The sequence below is a fragment of the Leptosomus discolor genome, chromosome 5 (genome assembly GCF_034619465.1).
Source record: "Leptosomus discolor isolate bLepDis1 chromosome 5, bLepDis1.hap2, whole genome shotgun sequence".
NCBI classification, from domain to species: domain Eukaryota; kingdom Metazoa; phylum Chordata; class Aves; order Leptosomiformes; family Leptosomidae; genus Leptosomus; species Leptosomus discolor.
In genome coordinates this window covers 28,732,819-28,758,815 of record NC_141395.1, presented here as the reverse complement: position 1 = coordinate 28,758,815, position 25,997 = coordinate 28,732,819, and the positions used below count along the sequence as shown (strand labels likewise).

Below are 25,997 nucleotides of genomic sequence, written 5' to 3'. Positions count from 1 at the left end.
TCTTTATCTCAGCCCATGAGTTCTCACTTGTACCCTTATGATTCTCTTCCCCAGGAGGAGGGTGAGGAGTGAGCAAGCAGCTGTGTGGGGCTTAGCTGCCTTAAGTTAACCCACAGCCTTTTTACCACCTTGCACCTCTTAAGCGTACCTGAGGTACAGTATGGCCAAATGAAAACCACCCAATTAAGGAGATAAAATATCTATTTTTAACATGTCTATTTAATCTGCAATTTAATTCTAACTACAGTTATTTCATTTCGCACTGAAACCACCCATTTGTGAAACAGCAAATATTTGTTCATTCTAGGTATCAGGTGTCCAAAATTTAAGAAAATTAATTTCCATGTTTTTGTCTCTGCAGTGATGAAGTGTAGACAACTATTACAGCTCAATGCTCTATTTTAAAGCGCATGGTTTAAGTATTTTTACCATAACCACAAAATTCTAAGACAAAAAGGCAGAGAGGATTTCTGTGCAACAAGCAAGCATGTTAATTTACAACAAACAATTTACCTAATGCAGAAGCCTTGTGAATGAGTGTCACTTGACCCTACCAATAAACTCACAAAATACGATTCTCTCAAACTGGAATGCACTAGTAGCTACAGATGTTACTCCTGAACCTTTTAACTAATGCAATCACAAAAGGTTTCCATAGTTAGTAACACTAAAACAGCATACTTGAAAACCACTCCTCTTAATTACACAAACTTCTGCAGCTAACATTTTTCTCTGAAGATATATTAAAACCTGTTATATGTATTATGCTGTTTAAGTGTCCTGTAGACAGAATAAAGCTGATACAAAAAAAATAAACTTGATTGGAATATTTTGCTTTCAACTTTCACTTCTGTTTGAGATTCAGTAGCTGCACCAACCCAGATGTGTCATTGAAAAAGAAACAAAGAAAAAAGGAGTGTAAAATCTCGACTGTCCAAACAGAATGCAGCAAGTTCGCAGGAAACAAGCTCAAGACACACAGCTACCCTAAAGTACATTAAGCTTAACGAATTCCTAACCTTCCTTTTACTTTGGGCCACAACAAATACAGCAATTTAATGGTTTTGTTAGTGGCCATATCAAGATAAAGTAGTCTCTAAATCAGTCTGAGAGAACAGAAGATGCCATTCGTCACCAATCTTCTGAAGCAAGGGCAGACAATGTTAGATTCTTTCAAAGAAAGGAGTAACAATTCACACTGAAATACACTCACTAAAAAAAAGATTAGGATTCACATAGTTTCCTTAGTGGAAAAACACTTAACAGTTTAGATACTGCTCCCAAACACACTATGACTCAGGTACACGCACTGTGTGAAGCCACTATGACCTTTTGATCTCAAAGACTCCCCAATTACACCAGAGGCTACAACAAGACTGAACACTTGCTATTTCAGAAATACAAATGTAAAACTGGCTTCTACAAACTTAATCAGAACTTCATCCCTGAAAGTAAAAACAACTACTAAGGGGAGCGGGGGGAAGAGATGCTTTTTATAGATTTGTTTGATGAAGCAAAGAGTAACTACTGCTAGATAGCCTAGTTGGAGGAAATACCCTCTGCACAGTCAGAGTAACAACAGTTCATCTGACCAGCAAAATCACTCACCCACTCCAAAGACATTTCAAAGTTAGAGAACATTTTCTGTTCTTTGGATGAACTCCAAACACTGCCATGTGCAGGATACAAAGAGTCTACATAAAAAAACCCTAAAATCTATATAGCAATTTCTTCTGTGCTCCTTTACTCCCACCAAGAGTCCAGACAGCTTCAATAAATAAAGCACCTATATTTTAGCTAACTTGCCATACAACACAAACCATTAACTACCAGCAGATGTAAGAGTATAAGATCTTAAGTCCAAAACACATTTCATCCACATGATGAGTAAGGGAGGGATAGTAACAGGAAGAAAAATGAATGTGCATGCATATGCACATGCACACACTCATGTTTTAGACTTTATTTAAAGCTCAAAAGGAGTACAATAGGTCTGAAAAGTTACTGTGGTACATCCAAGATAGAATCATCACCAGAGAAATCAAAACTTTCCTTAGAAAGGGAAGGTCTGTCTGTAAGTTTGTTATATTTTAGTAACAACAATCGCACAGAGCCTTGAAAACACTTCAGGTTTCCATATGTTCGAAAACTGCTAGGCAGGAGACTGCATTTCCAAAGTAACAAGGTAACTTTATAAACTGTGTCACTGGAGTTCTTGCAAAACAGATAGCTTTTCTGCTTCTACAGCATTTTCTGAAAGGTCTAAAAGGAAAATCAGAACCCAGTAACACTGGTAACAGAGGCGATAGGCTGTTGCAATGTCACGCATGTGAAGGGTTGATCCCAGCTTGCATATGTTTGTTTCAATGAAGTAACACTTCTTACCTGTTAAAAATCCACCATTTTCTGCTTTCAAGTTTATAAATAACACAGGATGAGATTACACTTGCAATTTTTTGCTTTGTATTTGGTAGTTTTCTCCCTGAGCAAAAATGGGGTAAGAACTGTATTCTAAAATGCTAGGACAACTACTTTTCACTGAGACGTTCTAGTTTTCTAGTTTGAGATTAAAGTCCTCTTCTAATGAGTGACAGTATGTTCTTAACCATCATCTCTGGAAGTTCACATGCTCAAGAAGAAAGGATTAGTTTTGAAAAACAAAAGAATGAGTGTCTTGTGAAAAGAAAACACTAATGGCAGCCTAGAAGCTCTGGGCAGCATTCAAGCATGGCTATGGTCTATCTGTGCTCCTAAACGCTCTCCTATTAGCAGGGTCATCTAGGAGAAAACACGTCCAACGTTTTTCTTCAAAATGGTTCTAAAAATCCTAACAGCGCCAGTGGGAAGAAGTTCTCTTACAGCACAGCATAAAACCCTTATGCAGAAGTTTTGCTGAGGTATACAACAGAAACATCTAAATCTGTAAAAAAAAAAAAAAAGTATGAATAAGTTATCTGGTATAACACATACCAGCACTTCCCAAATGAATATTGAACAGTCACTCTAATGCACATTTTACGTTAGGGCTGCAAGTCATGTTTGTGTTTAACATCAAGCCACTTAAAAGCTGTTTATCATCATTTCCTTTATGTGTGGGAGAACACTTTAGGAATTACTATGCAAATATTTACCAAATGTTAAATTAAAGCCAGGTCACATGAACGCACAAGTGCAACGTAGGCAGAGAAGTGATATAAATTTTAAGAAGTGGTTTTGACACCAATGTTGTCACAGAATCCTAACTTAACTGTTGCCACATAATGCAACACCTTCAGTGTGCAAATAGTCTAAAATAGGTTCAAGAATTCTTCTATGCATTTATTTTCAGTCAAACACACACAAATTCAAGTGAAAAACCAATCAGTCTATAATGAAAGACACTCCCATTTATTTTTAGTGTTTTATATACATCTATAGATACACATTTTTAACATATCAAAAACCTGGAGCACCATGTTTGTTCCAAACTTGAATAGGAAAGTGTCAGTCTACTTTTCTGAAAACTAAAGCCATGTACTTCGTAAGTGTTGCAGTTCATATAGTCTATTTCAGACTGTTAATAAGCAAGAGAATACTAATAAGTTTAAATACGTTTCAGCAGGCCCATCAATAAAATAAACAACACCACAATGATTTCTCAATTGTGCTGTGCAAAACGCATAAAATTAATTGCAAGCCATATCCTGGAATTTTTAATTTAAATATGGTAAAGATAGGATGCACTGAAAACCTCAGAAGTAGGAATGACTTAGACTCCTCCCACAATTACTTCTCAGGCTGGTATTTTAGAAGCACCTCCACATTATTGCTTCACCAGGGCAAATAGACTTCAATGAAACACAGCGTGAAAGAAGATGTATTTTGAAAATAGAAGTCACATATGCCTGTTCCACAGCAACAGAAGAAATGCTAGGTCAAAGTTGAGGGGAAGGACTGGACTCTGGCTGCATTGTTTTCTGTCATTTAAACAGTGTAAAAACAAGGCTTAAACATCCACAATCACAACACATTTCCTGACAAAGTGGATATTTTAGGTTAAGATCCATAAGAGAGATATTCTACCATTTAACTGTTTTTAGATTGTAGATTGCAATATGATCTATTACCTGCCAAATGTAAGTATTTAATGATTTCCATAAGCACCCTAAGGTTACATGAGGTATTGTTACCCACAGCCAAACAGCACTAAGTACTAGCTACTCTGAAACCACAGCTTGCAGAGTAGAGTACAAAAAGGGAGTTGGAAAGGAACAGATGGATGAGACTGGTCACAGCCTCAAACTTCATCTCCAAATCCTTCTCAAAATTTATCACTAAATTAGGACAGCCTCTAGCATTTGCTGTTTGTTTACCATAACCACTTCCAAACAAGCCTGATTTGGTACTTCTAGTCAGATCACATTTCAACTGCCAGTATCTGGACCTGCTATCATCAGCTGTAGTAGAGGTAGGGCTCTGGTTTTATGGGAATATGAATACTGAGTTCCCAAAATCAACAGCTGATCAGGAAGCAAATGTTTGCATACTACATATTATCACTGCTAGTTGTTAAATATTCCTCAGTCACAGCAGAGGGATTTCTCAAGAACCATCTAGAGCTGAATGGTTAGATCTCAGCAGCAACACAAGGTACAGGCACTTGAACGTCCTTATATCACCTAAGAGAAACCCTTACAAAAGTGTACCACACCCCATCCTCCTAGCAGGCAAAGAACTACGTTCACACAGGTGAAGACAGTTGAAGTTGTAGAATTGTATCATTTCTGTAACAATATTGTATGTTGCAGAGATGGCGTTTTTACAGAATAAAGACAAACACAAGAAGCTTCTGTAAAAATCAAAGACAGCTTTCTGCACAAGTGGCTAAGTCTGTTCCAGACATTCACTGAATTTAGCACGTCCTAGCACTGACCAGATCCAAATAAGGCTCCCTATATGAAGGCCAACTCAGTGTAAATTAGGTCTTCTTTTTGCAAACTTCCGGAAATAGAGAAAAAAAGCAACATTTAGGTTTCACTGCTCAGGAAGCTTCCAGAGTTTAGTTTGCATTACAGTACGACGGAGTAAGTTACAAACCACATTTCTACGTCTCACTGTTGAAAATAAATTCTTACCTGGAATTAATTACATTGTCTTTAGGTCTAGAGCTCAACTGCAGAAAATTAAACAAGATATTTTTAACAGTTTCTAGGTAGAAATTCCAAAGTAGAAGAAACTTTCAAGAAACTTTGAAGATAATACAATGAATAGAATCACATTACAGCACAGCAAGATAGTAAGAGATTCAGTATATATTCCACAGTATTGTCCTCCTTCACCAAAACTCTGATTCTGCTTGCATTAGAAGTGAAAATGCTTTAAGATGCAAGGGAGAAGATAAAACTTCTTTACATCCTTCTACCAGTTGAAGTGACACACATTCCCCCAAATCAGTAATATTCAAGAAAAAGATGTATACTGATTGAGCTCAAAAGACAGAAATGAAAGCTGAGGCAAGGGCAAAGGACACAAGGTAGTCTGCTCAGAAATAAACTGCTTTTAAGCATCCAGCAATAAAACTATGGAAAACACAGAAGGCCATACAGTAGAAATAGTCCTAGAAAGGTGACTGTAAAAGGTGTTTCCTAATCTGCCTTTCAGATAAAACAAAGTCCTATTAAAAAAAAAAAAAAAAAAAAAGACACCTAAAAAAGGATCTTAAACGAGGAAATCCTCCTTAACTGGGGGGTGACGAAGAACAGGAAGAAGTTACTTCCAAGCAGACTTATAAGTACACACAAGATGAAGTTCTTCACTTTTAACAGTAAATTCAGCAGGACCGACTAACAAGCTTTCAACCCCCCTACCAAAACATACCTTCGCCTCCCTTTCCCCAGTATTCACAGATAGCATGGGTATTTTCATTCCAGCTGATACAGTTACAGCCCTGAAAGTGCTCTTTACCACAAGCCATAAAATGAAGCAAACAAGAAATGTAAGAAAACTCACAATATTGACAGTGACATCATTTTGAACAGTGTTTGGATGTCAGCTTCCTACTAGGAAGGCATCTGCTAATGAAGAGACCCACCTCATAGCTGTAGCACTCCTAACTCAGCAAGAGCTGCTCTCTCACGCCTCCCTGTCTGCAAGAAGAGGTCCAATTAAACAAATTACTTGAGTAAATGCTTTTGAAATTATAGGCTGTATCACACGACTGCAACATATTTAAGTACATAGTTGAAGCAAACACAAAGATCTTGCACATTTCATCAGGCTAAGACAGGACACCACTGCCTGCTACATGAAGGCCTCTTCAAATGAGTTTCTGCCTAACAGTAACTTAAGAAATCTTAGACCAACTACCTCAAGAAAATTAAAATACTACACTACAACATAACTATTGAGCATGACATCATCCTAAAAACACTAGCAGACGACTATCTAAAATTTCTCCTCAGTAAGCCTCCCTTATTAATTCACATAAAACAGTTAGAGCGTACTGAACTGTTTCCAAGTTCAAGTTAGACTCTCAAAACAAACAAGATGGGAGATGCACAAGGAACATACAGGAAAAAGTAACTGAAGAATCCTTAAATCCGTACTTTCTTTAAAAAAAAAAAAAATGGCTGCAAACTAGTATCAAGGACCATCTTTTGACAAAGATTAAAAAAAACACATCAACTACAAAAAACCTGAACCGCTCAAAAGATCAAAAATATTTTTTAACATGGGTGTTTACTGGAGAAGGACACACTTGACCCATTTGTGCCTGGTTTATGTCTGCTTATGTGTCCTGATTTCAACACAGGAAACAAAATGAGAGATCACAGGATGTAAAGCCAGTCTAAATAATATATCCATGATGCTTTATTTCTGGCCAAAGCATGCATTTTGATTTTCAGAATGGTTAGGAAGTTTTCTCCACACAGTAAGACATCACAGAAGATTTATTCCTCCTAACAGGACTAAATTAAACATTCAAGTATAAGTTGAACCAAAGATTTTTTTCAAAACAACACAATTTGCCCCACCTTCAGAAGACCTGCTTTTACACTATAGCAGGGGAACCTATTCCATGTAAACAAGCAATTTTTTAAAAAAAAATAAATCTCATTTTATATATTTTACACACACATTAAATTTTTGTTTAGTTTCATTCACTTTATCTTCCAAGACTAGTTGTGAAAAGTTATCCTTCCCCCAATTTTTTTCTTAAGTCATCATTGGATGTGATATAGCCAAATGGTGCAACTACGAAGTAGGAAAGAAGTCCTCCGAAAAAATAGTTTTACATAACATCACTTTAAATACTCAGTTTTAAAAGTTTCTGTCTTTGAAGGTGCTAAAAACCTGATGTCAAAACAGGGACACTAACCAGATCAGGTCAGTACAGAAACAAATTTATCTTTGTCACTAAGGTTGGTTTTATCTCAGCACATCTGCAGTTTTTGTGAAGTCTGCTCATACTGTTTGCCTTGCTGGCGATCAAAAGAAAGAGCAAAACAAAGACAACTAAACAGTTCATGCATAAGGCCTGTGGAGTACCATGGATTTCTGACAGAAAAGCTGTTACCCACCTGGGAAAGGGCAGAAAAATCTACCCTTGTTTTTCTTTGAAGTCAAGGGGACTACTGAGTGAAGCCAGACACAGCTGACAATCAAAAAGCAGTTTCTTTTTAGTCTATAGAATGAGACTGAATGGTGTAAGCACAGATCACTATCAGCTTTATATTTAGTTTATATTATATATAGTAATTCATACTATATTTAATTCTTATTTATTTGTATTTTATTTTAAAAATACCCATCTCCCACATTAGGCCTAAGGAGGGAAATGGGAAAAACTGCAGAGATAACCCTAGCATGAAATTCCCAACAGTCCAATAGTCAGAGCATGGATATACAAATCCAAAAACGACCCAGAATATTTTAAGTTACACTCAAACTTTGATTCCATTTGCAGCACCTTCAAAAATAAGAGCATTCCGATTTTATACTAAATCTGAATGAGAACCACTCTGAATATGGCCCATTATCTGAATATTACCTGAATAAAATGTGATGTAGTGAATACCTCAGTAGAGGGTTCACATAGCCCAGCGTTACATTACACTCCAACATATAAGAAAAACATTTCAGTGAAGAACAAGTATGCAAAACCAGAACAAAGATAGCTGGAGACATGCATTTAGACAAAGAGGTCCACACTCTGCAGTTGAAGCAACTACAAAAAAATTCCCCTTGAAGTCTCAGTTGAAACTGGACTGCACTGTATGCCAGGCTCTGAATCCAAGATAACTATACAAATGCAAGAATGCAAGTGTAAACTGATCTTCAGTTATAACTAAGAATATCCCTTAGCTCATCAAGTCCATTAGACTAGATTGCTTCAACAATGTAGAAACACAAAAGACTCACCCCTACGTAAGTTAACACAACAGCTCCAGAACAAAACATCTAAGTATATCCACAATATTTTAAGCTTTAACTTTCATATCTCAAGTTCTCCTTTTCAAATATTAGCTACAATATTCAGAGTACTATTGTTATGCTAAAAAGCAAACTGCTACACAGCTACTGGCAAACAACTAATTACCATTGAGTCTGGCTTTTTGTTTGGTATCTGAAGGTAACACTGGGGGGCTGAGGGACCACAGCCATGATTTCTTGAAATCCAACTTAAAGTGAACTATATATATACATAATTATAAAGCTACTCCTTCAAATTGCCACCCATTTTTCACACAGAAATTGGGCGGGGGGGTGTGCTGGTTTTAAGAAAATAAGAAAGGCATGTGTACAAGACTACTGTATTTCAAAAGCAAAGCCCAGGTTAAGTGAGTGAACAATGTTTTTATTTTGCCAACCAAAACTTAGATTCAAACTATTCAATTCAGCTACAAGTAACAAAAACACAGGCTGGCTGTAAACTCATACAACTCAGTTTGTAACAAGCTCAGCCCTGAAGTATACCACACCTTGAACAAAAAATTATAAATGGCTCAGCATCTACAATAAGACCAGGCACCACTTCAGTCCTGCATCCAGCAACTATCTGAGATTATTTTATTTACAACTGTTTGGGCCTTTCTTTGATAAAGAGACTAATGGATTTGCAGCTGACACAGGACTGCTTATCTGAAGCAGCTGGGAGTTTCAAACATGTGATTGAGTAACAGCAGACTCCAAACTTCCACAAAACAGAACACAAATGCCTGTAAGACTATGCAGATCAGGTATGCCGAAATCCTGTAAAATCTTGTAACATAAAACGAGCTTTAGACAAAGCTCAAATAAGAAAAAACAGTAGTAAATCACAGAAGGATATCCTTAAGTTGACACAGAAAGCCACTACATTTTCTGGAAGAAAAAAATCCCCTCCCTCAGTCATATGGAAGTATTTCACTTATTTCACAGAGGACTTTTCAGGTGCAGTGCCATCCTATCTCCTGCACGGATCAACTGCAGAGCAAACGTTGGGGAGGAATTTTGCCACAAGACTGGCAGACTTGCTCTGTCAGTAAGGCCAGTCAAACCTCAGACCACCATTATCTTCTCTCACTTCTATGGCTGGTGCATTGCAGCAATGGCATCAATTCCCACCAGCGCCACTTCCCCATCAACCCTTATCAGTTCTCTCCACACTGACAACATACCAGCAGTTACAGTTCATTGCTCTCTTCAGAGAAGCATTAAGCATAGATTTGGGGTCTTTTGCCTCACTCAGAAGACACAGAAAATACATGACCTTTCCCAGTACCATTTGGTCACTGTGCTCCAGCTAAAATAGAGCCATTAGGGACAACTGTAGGCCCCAGTGCTAGAAAGATGCTGAGACAGACATGGAAGTTTTAAATACCCCAAAGCATTAGAAATATTTGAAGACAGTAAGTAAAGTCCCTTCGAGGCAGAAGGAGGTTCATTATAAGAGAATGGGAAAAAAAAGGGGGGGGGGGGGGGAGTGGAAAGTAGTAGATCAACTGGGAACTGGATGTGCAGGGAGGGAAATAAAGGATTTTCAACCACACAAGTGTTGGAGCAAGGTCTGTACTAGATGAAGCTGTTACATGGTACTTCATTCTCACATTAAATGCTAAATTAACCAGCTTCCCTCTTCCCTTTACCTCTCAGCAGCAAAAATGACAAGACAAGAACAAAGTCAAGAATGTTCTGAAGGCACAACTAACAGGCAAGCATGGCCTAATTCCACAATGATTAGTCAGCTTCGGTGGTTCTGGCTATTGTTTCAAAGAAAATGAGCAGGAAGTTTAAAGAGTAATAAAAATATTTACCTGCATAATACTACACCATGGGAATAATTATATAATCCCACTTACATTTTGTGTTACATTAATATTTACATTATCACAGTACAATATTGATAAGTTTTAGTATTTGACTTCTGAGATACAGCAAATACACCTGGTGAATAGCCCAAACGACCTCTACCTCTAATCACACTGGCAGAGCCAAGCAATGGAACCGGAGGAAACTGTCCAAATAAGGACAATTCTCTCACTCCTGAGATCAACTTCCACCTTCACCTGACAGAAAATACAGAACATGCCAGAATCAACACATCACCAAAACTTTATGCCATACGCCTAACCACATCTCATGATGATATACTTCAGCACACGGTTTAGCAGTGTTCATAGAGCTAGGAGAAAGGTTGGACTCGATCTTGACACCCTTCCAACCGAAACTGTTCTATCATTCTGTAAGTGGATTTTGGCCACATAGAAGACAACAGAGAAGAAAACGAAGTAATTCACTCTCTCATTGAAGTTCAATACCACTCATGTGCACAAGCATTCCAGCCACACTGCCCCTTATCCTGAAGCATGAAGAGAACAGCTTTCTCCTGCTACTCCAACTATCTTCAGGAAAAGACAATCACAGAAGAGTTGGGAAGGAACAGCTTCAGAGATTTAACGGAAAAGAGAAGGCAGCAAAGCAAAACAAAAGTCACTGCAAAACAGCTAACAGCCAGGTAAGTAGAGCAGTCAACTCAATGTGGAAAATGGCACTCAAGGCACATCACCCGAGGCACATGTTCCAGTTACTGTTCTGTGGCAACTTTCTCCAACCTCTGACCAGGAATTTCTTTCCAGAGCTTGCAGAAGGGCCACACGGAAACTTTCCTTACCCAATTTTAATCCAGTCAGTACAACCCCACAAGAAACTTCAAATGAAAACAACAGCTGATTAAATGCTGATTTGCACATATTTTGCAACAGTCCTAAGATGCCATTACAACCTTCCTTTTCATTTGCAGTTTGATGCCATCCATCACTCATACAAATGAGTCCAATTTACTTTGCAGTCAGCTACCTCATTCGTTCTCTCTTTGGGCTCCACAACTGTATCCACATAAACTGGCTCCACATATTATGCCATGCTCAAGCACCTACAAAAGTAAGATTTCACCGTAAAATTAAACAAGATGTATTAGAAATGCCTACAGCAAACAGGACATAGCCATTATTCACAAAAATGCTCATGGCTAACCAGGTTACAGGAACGCTTTATGACAATGGACTGTCAATAGCACTTCCAGTGTAATGTTACCTTCTCATTAACAGAGGTGATTGTATCTCGGTTTCCACAAACACGGGTAGATAGCCAGGTGAAGACTCGGTCACTAAGGATTCAGCCACAAGATGCTAAAGGCTTTTTCAGCAAAGTAATTGGATCTACTTTCACTAAACTTTACCACTATGTGGCACCTGGAAAAGGAAACGAGCAGATGCAATGAAGCAGTTTGTTCTCTTTTTTAAATGGCTACTAAGTAAGGAAACAGCCATTGTCAGTTAATAGAAAAAGTGGCAACATGAGAGTTTGCTCGTATAATTGTCCATCAGGCAAGTGATCTGGCCTCCTACAGAACCAGCAACAGCATTATTAGAGGTATCTCTTACACTAACTATGAAGTTAGGCTCCAAAACAAAACACAGAAAAAAGCCTGAAAATTCAGTAGGCGAGCTTTAGCAAGATTTGATCACTAAATTGTAGCTTGATCTTTGCATATTAACTCATGTATTTACCTAAAACCATAGTGTTAAAAGTATGATTCACACTCATAGTTTAAAACCTAAATCTAGCTTTTTTCTTCCCAACTAAAAGAAACTCCTTCCCAAAAAGCCTCCTCCAAACTTTCCCCCCCCAGACTGCAGAAATTTTTTTTTTTTTTTTTTTTACGAACAAAACACAGTTGTATGAAACTTGCACAAGATGTTTCAAAACTGTAGTAACAACATTTTGCAGAATGCTAATAGTCCACTATAACCTATTTCAAAACAAATACTGTCTGCAACATGGTACATGGAACTAAGACCTGCACTGTCAAGTCTGCTTATGAACACTAACATCCTGGATTTTGCTATACCACCAAGTCGGGGATTTTTTGCTCTAAAATGGCTATTGATAAGCCAAACAGTTAATCTCTAAACACACAATGCATAAAAGGAATCATTTTAAACCAGAAAAATGGAAGACACTTACAATCACCACAGCATTCACATTTGAATGACAGCTAAACATAAAGACACATCAAGCATTCAGCCATCTGGAAAGAAGCTGGTATTTTTTTCATATTGTCTATTCTCAAACCTTTAAGGCAAGAGTCAGAGGTTGACCAAGACTTCCATTTAGTGAGATGCTCATTTCATATCTACAGCCATTAATGAACCACAGCATGAACAATAAGCCAGACTCCTCCACTTTTGCTGAATTCAAAAGACAGTTGTGTCATACCAAGACAAACAATGTGTGTATACTGCCAGATGTATGTTGCATTTGAAACATCCAAACTTACCAAAAAAATACCTACTTAGTGTCTTTGAATATCACTTATTTAATAAATTATGATAGCAATGAATATGTATTTTGTTCTTCCAGACAAGAAAGAATACAATGGCAATGTACATAACCACAAAATTCATTATACATAAAAAACCACAACCAAAGTAGGTATTCAGCCCTATTCAGAGCTAAATGGTAGCAAATGTTGCTGCAGCAAAACAAACAAAACACCCACATTGCAAGTACAGCTAGCAGAGACCCGGGACGAGGAGAGTGAGAAAAAGGACAACGCAACCCAAATTTAGTACTGCATTTTCAATACTACATGAAAGGTCTAATAAGATAAAGCACACTGCATGTACGAAAGAAACCATCTACTCCTTTCAGTTTCTGACTTACTGCAATTAACTCTCCCACAACACACAAAATCTAATTTCACTGGAAGATGGCCTAAACCAACATTTTTCCAGACTTAAAGATTAAGAAGTCAACACTGGCATACTCCCATCTGATCCATCTTACTTCAAGTAGAAGTACATGAAAAGGATAAGAGTTTAGAGCAATTTTGTTCTGTTGACAGTTTTGAAAAATAAGTGGATTGAATACAACAGTAATCACAAGGATAAAAAACCCCTCAGAAGTAATATATTTAAAATGCACAGGCCATAAGTGTTCTTTCAAGCATTTCTGAGTTATGTTGAATATTTCAAGTAAAAATTAATTCTTAATTTTGCTATCTGTAAAGCCAGTGGAGTGGTTTCTAGGAGGGTTTTTCAGTTAAAGGTAGTATCTCCCATCAGTCAGCAGCTGAATGAGAGCTATCCAAATAACTGTTCCTGAAACATTAATACAGAACACTTCTCTGGATTTTTGAGTGCTAATCTTCTTGCCTAACATAAAGGAGTCATCATTTATCATTGACAGGACAGACCCTAATGTTAGATTATATATTTTCTCACACACACAAACATCTACTTTTTCCCCCCCAAAAAACATCTATCTTCCTTTTTCATAGAAGTCTAAACAACGCCTGCACCATGAGTACTACTAGGCAAACGTTCGTCTTTCTCTATGCACAATGTCAAAATGTCAATGAACCTTCTCCTTTTTGTTGCCCAACACAACCATTTCAGGTTTCCAGCTCTTCAGGGAGTTTTCTTTTTGCAGCTCATAATGCCAGGAACTCCCGAAACATTTGTTCAGTATATATTCATTACAGCCAGTAAGGGAAAATTAATTGTGAATTGGCAGCAGCTAGGTTTTTCAAACGAGCCTAATTCTGTGGGAGCTGAGCATGTTAACTCCCTTCAGTCCCTGAAAAATTTCAGCAAGTCTTTCTACGCCACACAAGACATGGGAAGATTGAATTCAAGTGAGCAATCTCTTTTCCAATCTTCTATTCTTTGGGCAGACAAAGAACAGGCTGAGGTGCCAGAAGCAGATGACAGCCAAACTTCCAACATCAACTGAAAAAAAAAAAAAAAAAAAAACCAAAAAAAACATATGCCATATTGTTAAATAAGGCAACTGCTAGAAACAGACTTCTGAAAAATATGCCAATAAAGTAAATTTGATATTAATATCCTGTTGTAACCTATCCTACAGAATGGGAAGGGGGAGAGGGGAAAAAACCTAGAGGGAAAGACAGACAATTTCTATAGAAAATCTCGTAGAGTGAGTCACCTAAATAAAATACAATCGAAGTCAATGAGGCAAAGCAAAGTGTGCCACATTTTTGGCACACTAGAGCAGACTAGGTATTTTCTCAAATTTAGAAGTCCTTACTCAGTATGAAATAAATCAGCTTGTAAAAATAATCGAACAGCTTGCTGACAACTCCTTACTGTAGCCAATTATTTTATTTATTAGAAAAAAAAAAAGTTATACCTTAACAGAAATCACTGTTATAGCCAACAACTTTTTAACTCAATGTGAGTGGAATGAACATTGTTTGGAGGTAAACTGCATTTTCACAGTGTTCACAATACATAGACATTCGACTGATTCAATAACATATTTGCCTCATTTTTTCCTGCAAGCTTAACAAATACTGATACTTTCTGCTAAATGCAAGCCCTCTGGAATCTTTGCCCAGCAAAAAGAAAAAAACTTCCTGTATGACTTCTGGTTTCCTTACAGGCTTCCATGCAGACCAACTCACAGTTCAAGTAAAAAAACCAAGATAATTAATAAGAACTTCTTTAAAACAGTAAGTAGTGAAATGAAGACTTCAAGATTATTTAGAAAGCAGAAGCTTGTTTCAGTTAAAATGTACAGGTGAGATGCAGCACAATCATCCAATTTACTGATGACAAAGGATGACACAGGCTAGAGGATCAACAGAGGAACCGACCCACTTGGTTTTGTCCTGGATAGACTAAGGAACAGCTTTCATTACACAACTGCATAGTCCTTACTACCCATGGAAGATAAAAGCTATGACTAAGCCTTTCAAGGCTTAATATACTGCAAAACAATGACCTCACCTTGATCAGATTTGTAGAACCCCTGAATTACTTCTATTTTAAGAAGAGCTACAGACACCGTCACAAGTAGCCTTGTTTATTGCTTCCCCTACTTCTGCACTACTGTATTTCTGTCCCACCTTCATGGTGTTTAGAATCTAGGATGCATACAACAAAAATTCTGAGATGAGAACCCTACATCAAAATCCTTATTGAACTAGTTAAGAAAGCCTCACAGAAAAGGTTACAGCTGGCAGAATGAGAATTTCAATAGCTGCTCAACCAGGTATCCACAGGAAAGACATTCTGCAACCAACCTCTAGGCAGGAGTTACAGGGTCAGACAGTACCTGCAGTTCTGAAAAACTACAGAGGAAGAAGTTGGTTAAAGTTCCAGGTCACGTACTTCCTTACTCATGAAACTCAGCACTTACAAAAGGTCTGTATCCAAATCAGGCTACACCCAACACTTCCACTAACAGCAAAGTCTTAAGCCTTACATTTGCAGTCTGGTTTCACTTCTAGCTTCTGCTCAGAAATAAAAAAGTTGGCAAGCAGAGAATGTAGTGGAAAGCTTTGTAACACTTAAAATACTATCCATCAGATTCATCATCAAATGACCCTCACAGGGGATTATTAAAAATATTATCATAGTCGGTTTAGGCAGAGGTCACAGCAGGCAAACTGTGCCACTAAGAACCGCATTCAACAAAAAATGCCTGACCTACAGGAATTGAAGTGAATGGTAGTAGTAGTTAGACTCCTCAGAACACCGAAAAATTATAGAATTATACCCCAAATCCTCTACATGAAATTCTGGTGTTATCGCCACTAATGACATCCAGCACTGCAAGACTAACAAAAAAAGAAAAAAGGCTAGGGAAGACTGTATGCCCTCAAAACTTCTAGTTTGAGGAGAAACATAAATAAGGAGCTACCTCTGTACAGATATCACCAAAATTTATAAACATGCACTTAATTTATGTCTGCCTGCCCAACAGGCACACCAGCCAAGAGAAGAGCTGCAGAGCAGGTACATGCATCTTTTCAACAAGTCACCTTCTGTAGTAGCTGAAGATCATCCATCTACTTACTAGAAGGACAGAATCTTGTAACGGTAGCTTTCACAGAAATGTGAAAACACTAACTACTTTACCACTACCTTTCACAGGTAATGGGAAAGCATAAATCCACATCCAAATTAAAAGAAATAATCCTTAACTGTAGGACGGTCTACAGGTGGGTGCTCAAGATCCATTCCAGAGTTTGGACACAGGACAAATCCACCACATACAGGCAATTAATAAATCCCATCAGGATTTATGACTTCTCTCTCCTTCAAAGGTCCAAGTAGAGACATGCTGGATTCTAATCTCTTTGGAGTTGGAGCTACTCTTAGTTGACCTGTACACTGACACCCAAATTAAAAGAAATAGGACCTGATTACATAAAGCAATTTTTTGTCCTCTCAGAAAATCTGTAACTTAGTTATTCAGGTTTGCCAACACAGATCAGCTAAGCTGTTGATGGACTGATGAGAATGAGATAGTATCTTCTCTAACAATCTGAAGGTCTTCTAAGGTTTTAGTGAAGAGAGATGAACACAGCAACTGATTAGTCAAAGAAAAAAAAATAAAGCCACACAATTTTCCAGGAATGCAGTTCAGAGGTTCTTCAGATTGTATCAAATTGCCCTTTAGTCTAAGCACTCTATTTTTTCTACTGATTGAGAAATTACTGCATTTTTGTATAGGATAGGGAGAGTATTCACCAATAACTAGTATTTTATTGGGAATCTGGAAAACATTCTATCAGATAAGCTGTACTGCAAAACCACTAGCTCAATGAAGCCTCATCTTGGAAGTCAAATCCCTAGCCAGATTAAAAAAAAAGGCCAGAGCCAGCTGTTAGCCTCTACCCACCAGACTGAATTCTCTAACTGCAAATACTAGTCTTTGTTAGACTACAACCACTCATCTTCCTCCCTATCTACCATTCATACAAATGGTATCCTTCTTACCAGCTGTAAGAAGCATGTTCATTCAAGTGTTCTGTAGTTTTCTTTTTCATACATATAATAACCAATAAAGAAAAGCACTGAAGTAAGAGGTCTCACTGTGGCAATAAATGCTGCCAGTGCATCCTCATGAAACCAATGAGCGACTTGTCTAAACCTCCCAATTCAGGAGCATTCCCAAGAGCAAATCTAAGCACTGGAGTAGTGCTATGGCACCTGCCACAACAAAGCAAATTCACCAGTTTTGAATGGATGAACTGGAAGCATAAAAATTATAGGTTTACACTGGAAAGTAAAACAGATTTTAGTGGCACTAAAACATTACAATGGTTCATGTAATGGAGGTGTCTACAGCATACTCACTAGGCATAAGAAAAAACATTTACAGAACCAAGTTGTACATATTTCCTCTTTAAAGTCAGGATAACAGTCCAAAAAAAAGTCATATTCAGTGCAATCAGCCATTTCTTACAATATAATACAAAGTTTTCTTTACAAATAAGTTATTAAAGTAATCCTATGTAAGAAATACAAGTACGGATGAGAAGACTTACAGAACTACCACAACAACATATAACCTAAGCGGAACAAAAAATGCTTTTATTACGGAAAATAGTACGCAAGTACTGCATAGACTTTTTTCCAAAAGTTCTTGTAAGGTGCTGATTTTCTAGATTTTTCATATGAAGCAGTCTTCTCAGTTTACCAATGTATCCAGGGCACTATCTGCTCAGCAGAATTTCAAAGTCTGTTTCTATCAACAAGTCATTCACATGAGCCCATCATTTCCGCTTAGTCCGCTCCCTGACATAAAATGGGTGTACCTTTACGTATAAGAAAGACCCAAGAATGAAATATAAAAATATAAAGCAGAAACTGTTTTCCATTATACTAACTGCTCAAGACCTTTAGGATTATCATATTCATTAAGGACGAAACACAGGCATCTTAATAGGGGGCTAGAAGGAGTTTTCAGTAATGAAGCAACAGGTCTTCATGCCTAGGACAGCTGCAGTTATGACATTAGCATCATTAGGAAAGCCTAAAGAATGTTCTCTGCTCAATGGGGGAGGAAATCTGCTGCTTCAGTAGCAGGACGAGACTCTGCACAGTATGAGGCAATTCAACTGACATATCATACTGAACAAGGAGGAAAGCATGGTTCATGTTATGTGACTACTATGACCAAATAACTGTATCTGTTAAAAAACAAAAACATTAAGTTTTTAAGTAAATATCAATAGAACACAACCCTCCATTTTCAAATACTTAGAAAAAAATATTAAAGATGCACTTTATGCGGCAAGCAAAAGCACCTCCTTGTTCCACCCTATGCCAGAACGATTTTTTTCTTCCCTAATGTTAAGACTACCCCATTACAAGATGCTTCCCAAGTTGGAAACAAATATACAAAAAATACCATTTGGGGTTTAAATTCACAAGTTCATATAAGACTATACAGAGTTCATCTTCAACCGGGCAAAGAGCAGTAGGAAGCAGTCACTACTGAGAACTCTGTACTGCTCTGCAGTGGTTTCCATCTACGACTGTTTTAACACTCAGTTATTACAAAGTCTTTGCTGTATCTCAAGTGATAACAACTGAATAGTACTCGGCCTGATAAATATGCTCTGGTAGCAAAAATGAAAACTCTGTATTATCATATACACTGATCCACAGTATTTCCAGAATGAGTTCTTATTTTACCTACTGAATTTCCACCAGTTTTATCCAGCTCTACCCTTCAACTGAGCTTCCCTGAAACATATTAACATCAGATAACTTAACATGCAGCCAAAAGCCCAAGTTACTGGCAGTAGTCTATTTCTTAGACAGAACAAAGGGATAAAAAAAATTCTTCTTCAGGTTACATAAGTACATAATGTCCATTTTGTATGGCAAGTCTGACAAAGTCCAATGGCAGTTCTTCTGTTTGGACTATAAACACCTGTTAGAAAGAGGAGACCGGAAATCCACCAAAAATCTCATTACATCAACACCAGTGGCCATGATGCAGTACAACCACAGACATCTTCCGTAAAAGTGATAAAAAAGCAGGTACTTTTTAACACTCGTTTTTCAGGATCACTGTAAAAATTCTTTAAGAGACCCAAAATTCTGCCACTTGAAAGCTATTTCAGTCTCAATGAAACATCACCATCAGTGATATTAAGTCAAAAACACAGTTTGTTATATATAGAATTTGTCTCTTTTCTTTACTCCCCCTACTTACGTGGCCTGTCTTCCTATGTATGAGTCAGTTACCCATAAACTCATACATCAGTAATGGAAAAGCAGTGTATCAAGTTATAGTCTCCTTTTTTAGTATATCATAGTGGACAAATCTGAAGGCTGAATGCACAGCTGATAATTAAGCTGTTCATTGAAATATATGGGTTTCCAAAACAATGTAAAAGCTCACTAACATATTGGAGCCGACTGAGCAATAGTAAGACAAATACGGGAATGAACAGTTAAAATATTTCCTAGCAAAAAAGTACTTTAAAACAGAGCTTAGAATTGTTTTGGTAAAACAAAGTTTATGGATTGACCCTATCCTACTAGAGCATAAAATAAAATAAACTAAGTCAAACTGGTATAGGAAAAAAAAAAAAAAAAAGCACCACACAAACACACTAGAGACCAGATTCAAGACAAAAATACCACACAAATACAACTGTATTACTCTGACTTTTAAAGGACTAAAAACTTTCAATTTGCCCAAAACAGAAAAAATGTTCATAACAAAGGATTTCTTTCAAAGCTTTCCACATATATCTTCTCAAGAAATTTGTTCTGTTTTTCAAAAATTTTTTGTAAGCATAGACTTTGGAGTCAAAATAAATTGTCATTTTCCCTACCCCCACTGTTTTCAGAGAAACTACAAGAACATCTAGTACTCCTTCTGCTTGCTGGCTGATTTACAACAGCAATACACCATTCGAGAAAACTAATCGTCATGTTGTGGGGCAAGCAAGAAAAGAAAGGGGAAAAGTATTTTATTGGTAGGAATTATATAGAGAGTCAACCTGCAACATTAACTCTTTAAATGCACCTAATTTGGGAAAGATCTCCAGTACAACCCTAACAACCCACCATTTTCACTCTAATCAAAAATGAGCCATTTTTGAAGCAACTTAGTCACTATATTATTGGCAGTCAGACTGAGTAGGAAGCAATCACAATTACCATTCCAAAATCAACTGCTGGCTTCTGTACATTCTCATCGGTGGAAACTCACATTGTAATGCCCCCTAACAACTGGAGATCTAGTTCCTGTAAGACAGTTCAACTAATACTTGATTGTCTGTGTCAGCATTCCCAAAGGGAGACTCACAAAGGCTGCAGAAGTGAGCCACTCAAGAATCTAACTGTGCTTAAAATGACAAATTTTAAACTGATATTTAAACAAGTTGCAGTGCTTATTAATTTTGCTACATGGCTTCCATCTCCCACCCATTCTACCGGCTTCTATGAACAAGACTTCAGATAGCCAAAGTCACCTCAAGGAAGTCATCTAGGCAAGTGCCATGCATGCAAACACAAGTAAATCAATACACAGATGATAAATACAATTTCCCCATCTCTGGCTCCTCCAGAGATATAGAGAACATCTGGAGCAGCAAGATGTCTTTATATGTTTTCATAGGAAAAGCTTCACTGCAGCTTAAAGAGATGTCATTGTGGATTTCACTTGCTAGTCTCATAGCCATTCTTTTCCCTTGGCGTACACCACCTTCTGTACCAACAGCAGTAAAGGCCTCTGAGTTAGCCAACTAGCATCTCCAGCTGAACCAAGGGCTTCACTACAAAGCTGGTAATTCAAGTATTACCTCCTACTTGGAGGGAGGGGCATTTCAAAGTATGAGCACAATGGTGTGCTAGCTTGAATGCATTTAAGCCCTGTATGCATTGAGGAATTGCTTTCAAGACGACCATGCAGACACAAACATCACAAGAGTATAGAGAACCCTTCAGTGCTGACCCAGAACCCCTCTTTCTCCCTCTCTCACCCACATACTCAAGAAACAGCCCAAACAAAACGTCTCTCACAATTCACTGGAAAACAATCAACGAGGTAGCTTGTCTTGCACCCAAGGGCTATGCCTTTTAGCCACAGCGAAGCAAACACAGTAGCAACAGGCACAGCAACTCAAATATTTTGCAGTACATCTGCTCTCACTCAAGCAAAGAATCCTAAATACAACAAACTTGAGACATGCAAGTGCTCCTCAAGGCACCAAAAACACCAAGTTACAAGAAATACTAAGGGACTGGGCTGACAATAAGGAATCATTAATCCTACTGTATCTACCTGTCAGCAGAAAGCCTTAACACACACATAACTAAACAGCAACAAAAGCAGATCCCGAGTCACAAAAAAGTTCCACCAAGCTTCATTTCACTGAAATACAAGTTACTTTCCAAGATGACAGTGCCTGAAAATTTATTTTAAATTCTCACAAAGCAGCTGACCAACAAAACATTTTCTTAAACATCTAAGACTATTCACATCATGAAATCCCAGAGCACAGAAATCTCTTAGTTGATACTGTGATACAGACAATAGTTCATAAGTTCAGACAGTTATTTGTATCCTCTAACGAACCAGACAAGATTTGCCCATTCAGAACTGCAACAGTACCTCTAAAACCCACTGTTAAACTCAGTAGCATCAAAAAATAATCACCATCTGATTTTTCAGCTGAAACCAGCCCGGTATTTTGTTTCAGAGCAATTGAGCCTTCATGACCAAACCTTGCCAACACAGCGCAGCCAAGACACCAAATCAAACTTGCTAAGAAAACACGTCAGGCTACAACAAGCAACTGCCTGCAGAGTTCTCAGCTACTTTCAAAATGTCTCTCAGAAATGAGAGACTTAGTAATTTACTGCATCAATTTTCCTCTCATTACAAGTAAAAAGAAGTGTTAAGCACTTTAAATCAATTAAAAAATTTGCTATTTTTATACCTAGAAATCCAAATATTTTACAATGTACATGAATTAATATTCTAATCTCATATCTTCCCCTTTACCAGACAAAGGACTACAGTGTAATAGCAAGACTACGCTTCCAGTACAACCCCCAAAATACAGAGCCTCTCACACACATTTCTGTGGTATTCAACCGTACCATAACTAATAAAAACTTCCTGAAGCTTGTTTCCTAGCTACCTTTTCATTTCCCACTCTGCAACTATGAAATATATTCCTTGTATCAATTTTCCTCCCTTCTCCAAATACTTCAGGCACTTTAACAATACCATTTTCCACTTTGTTCGTTTAAGAGATTTTAACACTTGAAAGAAATCACATCAAGAACACTTAACATGCCAACAGAAACAGCAGCATTCTGCCACAGGAAGTATTCCTAACATTCTAAATAATTTGAAAAGAAAAACAAATCTTCAGTTATCTTTAACATAAACCTGTTCATGTGCCCACACCTCACAGCAGATTTTAGCTGCTGAGTATCTTGAGATAATCTCATTCTCTACAAGATTCTACATTTTTGTAAAGAATGTTAATTTTAGAAAGAGCTTATAGAAGGAAAATGGCAAAACACCCAATCCATCCATGTTAGATTGGACAAAAACTCTCAACAAAGTAATAAAATTGCTTGTGACTTCTGTATGATCTATCTTACCAATCCAAAATTTTCCCTCAGGAAAGAGCACCAACTCTGAATGATGCTTATCAAGGTAAGAAAAAAATTATCTATTTATCTTTTTGGCTAGTTCCACTGCCAAACATGTAGACTGAAAACTGACTAATCAAAGCACTGCAAGGGAACTGTTTAAATTTCCAGTGAACAGTGGGGAAAGAGGGTGCAGAAGTCATAAAACTTTATTTAGTGACTTGAATGAAAACCCATTCTGTATTTTTCAGGTCCTTCAGCTGCTTCCCCTACCCTTCCTCTTCACACATTCTTGTACAAGCTCTGAATCACCATTACTCAAGGTGATCAGCAATTTCTGAACAAACTGGCCTGTATCCACTTTGTCCATCTACAATGCAGAAGAAAGAACTCAAGACTCCTATGACAAAATAGCCAGAAAAGACTTTTATTTGCACAGGCAAGAAATACAAGGTCAGATACATGAACTCTGGCCTCTAGCTGTCCTATAGAGAAGGCTGGATGATTTTGACCTCACACTAAAAGGGACATAAGAGATGACTGCTTAGCATAAAAGGTTTTTTTTTTTTAAATATTACCTAAATAGCAAATTGAGTAAAGAAAATTATGAGAAACTAATCAGACTTCAGTACATCTCAAATGGCTGGCATTTATCTGAACCTTTCTCACATTGTTAGAATTTCCCTCCTATAAATTGTTTATTGAGCCTTCTAGAACACTCAGGGCCTTACCTAGAAATAGACACCCTTATACTCCTTTGTAATGGAAGAGCATTTGAAGTACGTATACAAAAGCTTCGTAGGGCACCTTTCAGCCATCATCATGAGATCAATTCCAATGTCATCATAAGCACAAATCAAATTTTAAATTTCTAATTTCAACTCAGCTGACAGTAATTCCCACTCTCAAACTGAGACCATATGCCTATTTTAGTACTGAACCATACTTCAGTGCAAGAGATTTCACTGACTGTTGGCTGTAACAGCACCAAGAATTCTATAAATGTTTTGCAGTTACTGTACACATACAATATTCCTTAGGAAAAACATTTTGCATACAAAGTATTTGTCAAGCTCTGTGTATCTTAAGGCAGGTTAACACACAACACTCGTTCAGGAAGACTAACATGGTGACCACTATAATCTCTACCACAGAGCAGTCTCAGCTGTTCATGATGGACTTAACGTACCAGTAGGAAGTTTCTCTCAAACCTGCAAGAACAAGAATTTCACTGCCAGTTTTGCACTCAGAATATCAAACAATTGATGTAGCACAGAAGAAAACAGCACAGGTCACAAAACAGATCTCCTAAAGTCACTGGCTGCACTACTTCTCTTTATTCGGATGTCTTAGGAGGATGGTCCATACTGCAAGCCCTTAATTCAGGGCTTGTAACTGGAATCTCTTTCATAAAGCAGTATTTGCAACACTAGGCCTTTCATCAATATTAAGCAGTATCCCATTAGCCTTCAGCACCTGCCTCTTGGATGAAAAAGAAAAAAGCATTTTTATGCTCAATTAAGTACAACCTAAGAAAAACTCGAGATCCTTTCATGTAAAGAAAGTCATCTACCCGTGCAGACAGCACCACACAGAGCAGCTGATGCCAGAAAACACAGGCTTTAATGGAAATAACAGAAGTTACGTTTGTGTCTGCACCAAGTTTGTTAGTCAACACGCACAGCAACAACATAAGAAACCTTAAAGCACGTAAAACGGGCCCCGCTAGTTTGTTAACCGAGCAAAGCATGCTCCCAGCCCGCCAACATCAGCTGTCCATACAAACTAACTGGCAGGGAGATTCACAACAAGGGCCCAGGCGAGACGGGCGCCAACAGCGCTATGCCCCGAGGGCCCCAAGGCCGCAGGGCCTAGCAGCCCACCCCTCAGCGCCGCCGGCGCCCCTCCAACCCAGGCCTGCCACCGGCTGCTAACCGCCCCCCCCCCGCCCCCGCCGCCCCTCGCCCCGGCCGCAGGCCTTCCCCCAGACCACCCCTCGCGCCGGCCGTTCCCCAGCCGCCCCTCACCCCGCAGGGCGGCTCCGAGAACGGCCCGGCCCGGCCCGGCCCCCCGGGCGGGCAGGCGCAGCCCCACGCCCTCACCTTCTCCTGGGCCTTGCGGTAGCGCTGCAGGGCCTGCTGGGTCAGGTCCCGCACGCGGAGCTGCCCGTCCTTGCAGGGCACCACGATCCCCGTCCTCCCGAAGCACACGGTCACTTTCATCTCAGCGGACCGCCATGCCCTGCCCGTCAAGAAACGGCGCCCGCCGCCGCCGTGCTGCGCGGCCCGGCCCGGCCCGGCCGGGGGCGCGGCGCAGGTGCGGGAGGCCCAGCGGCGCCGGCAGGTGCCTGTCCCCGGCCCCGCGGCGCGGCGGGGGCGGGCCGGCAGGTGCGCGCGGAGCCCCGGGGGCTGCGCCTCACCGCGCGCGGGCAGCGCCGGGAGCGAGGCCGCAGCCGGCGGCCTCCTTCCGCCGCGGCGGGCCGCTGTGCCCGCCCCTCCCCGCCCGGCTCTCCGGGGAGGCGCGGGCCGGACCGGGCGGGGCGGCCCCGTGCGGCGGGGGGCGCGGCGGGGCAGCTAGGGGCGGCGGCGCCGCTCGGCCGGGACGCGGCAGCGGCGGGCAGGCCGTGCCGCGCCGGGCTTAAAGGGGCCGCGGCGCCCCGTGGATCAACCCGCCGCGGGCCCCGAGGGGCGCGCTGCCACGCGTGGCCCGCGCCGTGCCAAGCGGGGCAACTCTGCGCCCTCCCTGTGCAGCCTGGGGACAGGTGCCCGGCCCTCCCCCCCCCCGCGCTGTGCAGAGCGGGAACCACGCAGCTGCACCCACGCAGCATCCCTCTGTCCAGTCCTCGCCGGCAGTGACCGGCATGAAATGCGGACTCGTAACAGCCCATTACAGGGGCGCGACGCTGTCACGCCCGGCTCTGCAAGGGAACGACACTCCGGCATGCCCTAAAAGGCCTAACAGCCCTCCCTGCCTGGTGCTCCCGCACAGCACTGGTTTGTACCGCTGCTGGCACAGCGCGTCCCTCGCTGCACAGCCTCCTGACAGCACACGCGGAACAGGCCCTTTGTCACACGAAATACAGCCAGAGAG

At 39.6% G+C, this 25,997-nt stretch overlaps 1 protein-coding gene across 3 annotated transcripts in view; it reads right to left on the bottom strand.

Annotated features, from left to right (window-relative positions):
• The window catches only part of PARD3B (par-3 family cell polarity regulator beta), a 422,752-nt gene extending 397,623 nt beyond the window's left edge, over positions 1-25,129 (bottom strand). For all 3 annotated transcript variants that reach the window (XM_086465416.1, XM_086465413.1, XM_086465414.1), the window contains exon 1: positions 25,010-25,129. In XM_086465416.1, the coding sequence (XP_086321542.1) occupies positions 25,010-25,129 (120 nt within the window). The remainder of the gene's footprint in view (positions 1-25,009) is intronic.
• Between the last annotated feature and the right edge of the window lie 868 nt (positions 25,130-25,997).